The 7,884-nt window shown below is 36.7% G+C and overlaps 1 protein-coding gene across 1 annotated transcript in view; it reads right to left on the bottom strand.

The window, feature by feature from the left end:
* Nucleotides 1-7,884, bottom strand: part of LOC107741446 (uncharacterized protein C9orf171 homolog) — a 12,881-nt gene that overhangs the window by 2,070 nt on the left and 2,927 nt on the right. Inside the window, exons 3-5 of the mRNA XM_016554180.1 lie at nt 6,191-6,419; nt 871-976; nt 675-776 (exon numbers count right to left, since the gene is read on the bottom strand). Coding sequence (XP_016409666.1) covers nt 675-776; nt 871-976; nt 6,191-6,419 — 437 coding nt within the window. The remainder of the gene's footprint in view (nt 1-674; nt 777-870; nt 977-6,190; nt 6,420-7,884) is intronic.

The raw sequence follows: 7,884 nt of genomic DNA, 5'->3' as shown, positions 1-7,884 counted from the left end.
TTATTTATTTATTTTTTTTTTTATTTTAATTATTTTTTTTTTTTTTTTTTTTTGCATTTGCGTCCATTTTTACTCACGGTCCGGAGCCCTGTGTAAATAGTGGCTAGTGCATATGTATTGTGGTGTTCCGTCAGTGCTTGTAAAGGTGTGTTTGGATGTGTGTAAGGGCCATCATTAGCTCAGCATGAGTCTGATTCCTTCATAATTGGAAGCATTGGGGATTGTCAATAGAGAATTTTCATGCACCGCTGACAGGTAGAGCTGTCAGGCTGGTAGTCTGCTTGTCAACACAAAAGACCAATAAACACAAAGCACTTTTGATTTACTTGGTGCTTTTGCAGAGGGACAGAGGGACCAAAACTAAAGGGGTTAGTGTACATTTGAACAATCATAAGTGGCAGATATTGTTACTTTCAGCATATATTTTTCAGCCAGGCATCCTCATACTTCACACTGTCACACACACGCAGTACACTGATCCTGTCTATCCTTCCAGTGGGAGTCAACTAAACCACTGAATGAAACAACAATGCATATAGTTTTGAATAGTTGCCACAACTAATATATAATTATGTATTATTTAAAAACACTAGACTAATTAAGTGTGTGGAAGAAAAATTAGCATGGCGACTACAGAGTGAAAGTGAAATTGTGGGCACTAGGGGAGTTTTCACCTGCTGGAAACGAGGCATTTTCCACATGGATGGGGCCTCAGGCAAGGGGCGACTCTTGCGGAGCAGGGTTGTTCGTGTATCCTGTATACGTCCAAGCTGAGCCTGTGAAGGATTCAATAGACACTTACAGTTTAATCAGCCTTCTCATAGAAGCGAAGGTTAACATTAAAGTCATTTTGTGAGATCTTCAACAGACCTTCTTATGCTGATGGGCCTGTAGGATCTTGTCCTTGGCCTGCTGCTCTTCCAGCCATCTCTGAGCATACTTATACTCAATGAGCTCTGAGATTGGGGTGGATGGTCTAAAGTGGAACAAAACACTTTTCTCAGGTTGCCCACATCTGAATATGCAGATTTCTGTGATTTACACTTGGTTTGGTAGATAAACGCATAATCAAATTAGACAATATATTTAAAAGAATTGTTCACAAAATGAAAATTCTGCCATCATTTACTCACTCTCGTGTTGTTCCAAATCTGTGTGACTTTCTTTCTTCTTTGGAACATAAAAGAAGACATTTTGAGAAATGTTTCCGTTTTTTTAGTCCATACAAAAGAAGTCAACCAAACTGTCTGGTTACCAACATTATTTCAAATATATTCTTTATGATTCACTAAAGAAAGTAAATCACGCCGGTTTGGAATGACATGAGGGTGAGTAAAATGATCACAAAATTTCCATTGTTAGGTGAACTATCTCTTTATTTAATAGAATATTTTCAAATGTACACTTCTGCAAGTGAATAGGCTATGTTCAGTCAAGGTTTGGCATTGACTGTCTCATTTAATAACAGGCGTGACCCTAAAACAGTCCCGTTCTCACAACAGATTACATGCAGATTATATTTGAGTCGCTACTGTATGAACGAATAATCGATGTGACGCTCCTTTTTGTTGTCGCATTAGCCGTGTATCATCTGTAACCATAATGATGTATGTACCCTATGCCTTTATGCATATTCAATCTGGGCTTTGTGATCAATGGCTCAACATCCCAATGAGTTTAAAAGGCAGCTAAGGGAGCCTCCCAACCCAATCACCCTATCATTGGGTGAGGTTCTGGGTAGTGCAGTGGAATGCCGAGTGCTATTCCCTTTCACTGGCATTCGATCTTGGACTGCCAGGTGTAAAGTTGTGAAAACAGCATTCTTATATCTCAAATAGATATCTCCAGATATATCTCTTGTGTGTATGTGTGTGCTGTATTTAATGTGTGTGTATGGGGATGGTGACATTTTGTGCAAGGATCCTCATTAGGGCTGACCGTGGCATTGGCAAACAGCATTTGATGGATAGAGTGCAGGACCAAACAAGTCCCTGTGGACCCCTGATCTTACCTCTCATTGCTCCAGACCGCCTTCCTCCTGACTGGCTCTTGAAACGCACTCTCACCTAGCACTTCTTACACTAGATGTATCAACATCAAGTGTGTGTGTGTATGTGTATGTGTGTGAGAGCAAAAGAGAGAAAGTCTGGACACAAAGCTGTGTTTTCAGTTAAATAATTCAGCTCCATTTCAACAGTATCAAGACCCAAGAGGACGAGAACAAAAAAGAAAGCAGGCGGAAGGCAGAAGGAAGGAGTGAAGGGAGCTTGTGGCACTGCGGACCGCTGTAATAATCCTACCTGTGCTCTCAGCAGAGTGCTCGTGTCATATCTCACTGGGCACAGAGCTCAAAGATGAGTGCTCTCTCCTTTCCTTCTCCCTCTTTCTCTCTGTTTCTTATAGATATACATTTCTGTACCACTTTCTACATACATTTCTCTATCGCTTTCCTGCTCCTGTCTTTTGCCTCATCCAGTAAAACAAAACACCCAAATCACTTTCTAAATTGTTCAACATCCACACACCTCTGATTCCCACACAAACATGGCCTATGGATATCAAAAATGGAGTACAGATCTGTAAATAGGTTTTCATGGACCTATTTACGGATCTGCTCCCTCAATATATCCGGGTGAGTTAAAAAAAATTTTTTTCCAGTATACAGAACCTGGAAATGTGAATTCTTTGAAACTACATAAAAACCCATATTAGACCAACAGAATTCCCCCAAATGTTGTCCGAACTAGTCAAACACAGTTGTCTGAACAAAGAATTTTAAATTCAACTATGCTGGGTTTGTGAGTTCCCAGCATGTATTGCAGCATTCATCAATTATGTGGTTACTGTTATAAGATTATTGTTTTGCTGTTTGCTGAATGTCGTTTTGTTGTCTTTTTACACGCCTTTAGAAACAGCATAATTCACTTCACATATTAAGTGTCCTTTAAAAACTAAATATAATTTATGGCTACAAAATGATAGATTGATAATTTTTTGTATTACTAACTGAACATTTGCTGAACAAGAAATCTGTGGTTGCCTCGATTAATTAATTGGCTAAATGATGCATTTTGCATTTAGTAAATGAACAAATGCAAAATGACAGTAGTATTGTTACTTGAGAAAATATTTTAGAGAACCAAAAAATCTGAATGCATCCACTTGCATAACAATTCCTCTTTTACAGTTCAGGAACAATGTGAAAAGTGAGGGGGACACATTATAAGCCTTATCAGACTAGATCATGAATATTAATTACAGAAATAATATTCACCCAAAAGTCCTAAATGATTTGCTGAAAGGCTGGTAAGTAGGTGCTGGCCATATTAGGATTTATTCAATCTAATACCGATACAACCAATGGACAGATGCTTCTTCAGACGCTTATTTACATGTCTAGCTAGTGGCTACAATTTGCAGCCAAGCAAAACGAAATTCTTCAAAATATTATGATTATTCTTAAAATAATTCCTATCTATAATATGTGTCTAAAATATAATGGTTTATAATGCCTGCAATACTAATGAAAATCTTTACAAACAACTATTTTTGAAATTTTCTTATAGACAACGCTTTTTGGCAGACTATAAAACTCTTCTTGTGCGGTGCCAAGTGTTTTTGAATGTTTTTATTCACTGCCTATATGTGATGCGAGGGTGTGTATATGTGGGTGGGAGATGTAAACAGACAGTGGGAAAGAGACAAAGCCGAGGCAGAAGAATGTGTCATTTAAATGCATATCAGTATGTAGAAATTAATAACCGTTTCTTCCTCTTTATAAAAATGTATTATTGAGTTTTTAAATAATGTAGTAACAGCCTTATTAATAGGAATATTAGTATTCATATGTTCTTTTGAAAATGTACATTATTTGATTGAGATTAGACTGAGATCATAATGGTGAACACACCTACACTCACCTGTTAGTAACACCAAACGAAGCATCTGCTGGTATGCGATCTGGGGCAGACCTGTGAAACCCCTCTCTGGTCAACGGCTGGCGCCGAATGTCATGGGTGGCACGGTACTGTTGCAGCTCTTTAGCAGTAACCAAGCCTGACTTGACCCCTTCTCGGTTAAGGGCGATAAAATCCCTCTCAGCCTCCCTGTTTCTGGTAGACATAGTGTGAGTGTGCCAGCTGGAGACAGCTATAAAATGAAAGAGAGAGAGAAATCACAGCAGAAAAAAATACTATGAAATCAAGAAACATTTTGATGAGAAGGATTGCACTACAAGTTCTTCTATTTGTCTTGTTTTTCCTTAAAAATATCAAAACAAAATAACTTAATAATAAAACTTAATAATACTTGAGAATACTTGAGAAGCAAAACTGCAGACGATACAAATATTCAATTCAATTTAATTCATGTTTATTTGTATAGCGCCTTTTACAATACAAATCGTTGCAAAGCAGCTGTACAATATATGTTTCTACAATATATTTAGTAGTAGCTTATCAGTGGTGACTATGTCAGTAAATGTACATATGGCAGAAATGTACAGAAAAATCCATTAAAGATGTAATCAAACAGACTATGAACACTATTAACAGCAATTATTATATGCTGCAATCAAACTTATAGCAAATACTATTTAAAAGATGTTTTTCTTGCAATGTGGCAGCTTTGGACACTGAGGATGTAAAACACACTGGTTTCATAGGTCTAAAGTCATATTTTATTGTACCAAAACACTTCTGGAAAACTTAGACAAATAACACTCTATAGACAAATATCACTATATAATAGTGTAAAAAGTTGGATCAACTTAAAATGACTTCTTAAAAATACTTCAAACCTTGTTCTGAACACTTAAGTTAGAAATATTAGCAGTATTCAAACTATTAGATACAGCCATAGACAGATCAGCAGTTTGAGGAAGAGAAAACGCAAAACTGTTCAATGGCTTTGGTGACTGGCAGCTCTCCTTCATGACACCAGGTTTTGGGTGTTTTCTGCAATAATAGTTACATAAGGATTTGTGATCAGTGAGCTTAGATAAGCATGACAGGGTAACCTCAGCCTAGAACTGCATCATAGTTTATGGGACTGTAGAAGAGCTTGACACTTGCAGTCACTGCCTGTCGTCCGGCATTCATCAATTATGTGGTTACTGTTATAAGATTATTGTTTTGCTGTTTGCTGAATGTCGTTTTGTTGTCTTTTTACACGCCTTTAGAAACAGCATAATTCACTTCACATATTAAGTGTCCTTTAAAAACTAAATATAATTTATGGCTACAAAATGATAGATTGATAATTTTTTGTATTACTAACTGAACATTTGCTGAACAAGAAATCTGTGGTTGCCTCGATTAATTAATTGGCTAAATGATGCATTTTGCATTTAGTAAATGAACAAATGCAAAATGACAGTAGTATTGTTACTTGAGAAAATATTTTAGAGAACCAAAAAATCTGAATGCATCCACTTGCATAACAATTCCTCTTTTACAGTTCAGGAACAATGTGAAAAGTGAGGGGGACACATTATAAGCCTTATCAGACTAGATCATGAATATTAATTACAGAAATAATATTCACCCAAAAGTCCTAAATGATTTGCTGAAAGGCTGGTAAGTAGGTGCTGGCCATATTAGGATTTATTCAATCTAATACCGATACAACCAATGGACAGATGCTTCTTCAGACGCTTATTTACATGTCTAGCTAGTGGCTACAATTTGCAGCCAAGCAAAACGAAATTCTTCAAAATATTATGATTATTCTTAAAATAATTCCTATCTATAATATGTGTCTAAAATATAATGGTTTATAATGCCTGCAATACTAATGAAAATCTTTACAAACAACTATTTTTGAAATTTTCTTATAGACAACGCTTTTTGGCAGACTATAAAACTCTTCTTGTGCGGTGCCAAGTGTTTTTGAATGTTTTTATTCACTGCCTATATGTGATGCGAGGGTGTGTATATGTGGGTGGGAGATGTAAACAGACAGTGGGAAAGAGACAAAGCCGAGGCAGAAGAATGTGTCATTTAAATGCATATCAGTATGTAGAAATTAATAACCGTTTCTTCCTCTTTATAAAAATGTATTATTGAGTTTTTAAATAATGTAGTAACAGCCTTATTAATAGGAATATTAGTATTCATATGTTCTTTTGAAAATGTACATTATTTGATTGAGATTAGACTGAGATCATAATGGTGAACACACCTACACTCACCTGTTAGTAACACCAAACGAAGCATCTGCTGGTATGCGATCTGGGGCAGACCTGTGAAACCCCTCTCTGGTCAACGGCTGGCGCCGAATGTCATGGGTGGCACGGTACTGTTGCAGCTCTTTAGCAGTAACCAAGCCTGACTTGACCCCTTCTCGGTTAAGGGCGATAAAATCCCTCTCAGCCTCCCTGTTTCTGGTAGACATAGTGTGAGTGTGCCAGCTGGAGACAGCTATAAAATGAAAGAGAGAGAGAAATCACAGCAGAAAAAAATACTATGAAATCAAGAAACATTTTGATGAGAAGGATTGCACTACAAGTTCTTCTATTTGTCTTGTTTTTCCTTAAAAATATCAAAACAAAATAACTTAATAATAAAACTTAATAATACTTGAGAATACTTGAGAAGCAAAACTGCAGACGATACAAATATTCAATTCAATTTAATTCATGTTTATTTGTATAGCGCCTTTTACAATACAAATCGTTGCAAAGCAGCTGTACAATATATGTTTCTACAATATATTTAGTAGTAGCTTATCAGTGGTGACTATGTCAGTAAATGTACATATGGCAGAAATGTACAGAAAAATCCATTAAAGATGTAATCAAACAGACTATGAACACTATTAACAGCAATTATTATATGCTGCAATCAAACTTATAGCAAATACTATTTAAAAGATGTTTTTCTTGCAATGTGGCAGCTTTGGACACTGAGGATGTAAAACACACTGGTTTCATAGGTCTAAAGTCATATTTTATTGTACCAAAACACTTCTGGAAAACTTAGACAAATAACACTCTATAGACAAATATCACTATATAATAGTGTAAAAAGTTGGATCAACTTAAAATGACTTCTTAAAAATACTTCAAACCTTGTTCTGAACACTTAAGTTAGAAATATTAGCAGTATTCAAACTATTAGATACAGCCATAGACAGATCAGCAGTTTGAGGAAGAGAAAACGCAAAACTGTTCAATGGCTTTGGTGACTGGCAGCTCTCCTTCATGACACCAGGTTTTGGGTGTTTTCTGCAATAATAGTTACATAAGGATTTGTGATCAGTGAGCTTAGATAAGCATGACAGGGTAACCTCAGCCTAGAACTGCATCATAGTTTATGGGACTGTAGAAGAGCTTGACACTTGCAGTCACTGCCTGTCGTCCGTTGGAAGTGCATAATTAAAGTGTGAGATGGGGAGCCAGTGCAGAAGCCAGGCACAGTTTAGTATGCTAACAGGAGCGCACTGACAGCACAGGCTAAGCGCCTGAGGGGACACTTACTGAAGAAAACGCACTGTGGCATCATCCTGTGACAAGAGTTGATGGGGAGCGGGTGTGGTGTCTCATAAACAAAGGCTTTGAGTGAGTGTAGATAGAGCTTTATAATGATTGAATCATAATGATGAGGTTTTGAATGTTAAGCCAACAGTGGTAAAGTTTTAAAGGCAAATATAGTGTCAATTTTACAAAATTGTTTTGCCACCTGCAGAACCTGATTTTACCAAGTGCAACATGTTCCTGGATCAACATCTTTGTTGAACCTGGAACAACATTGTGATTAACCAATCAGATTTGAAGAACCACTTTATAGTTTTTGTGAAGTTTAGGCTTACAATCAGTGTTTGGTGCTTGTACATCAGTGTCATTCATCTATCATTTCCTCTGATTTTAGGGATTACTCATGGTTA

Source organism: Sinocyclocheilus rhinocerous, unplaced genomic scaffold, assembly GCF_001515625.1.
Source record: "Sinocyclocheilus rhinocerous isolate Xijiao unplaced genomic scaffold, SAMN03320098_v1.1 scaffold766, whole genome shotgun sequence".
Taxonomy (NCBI): Eukaryota; Metazoa; Chordata; class Actinopteri; order Cypriniformes; family Cyprinidae; genus Sinocyclocheilus; species Sinocyclocheilus rhinocerous.
This window is presented reverse-complemented; position numbering and strand designations above follow the sequence as displayed.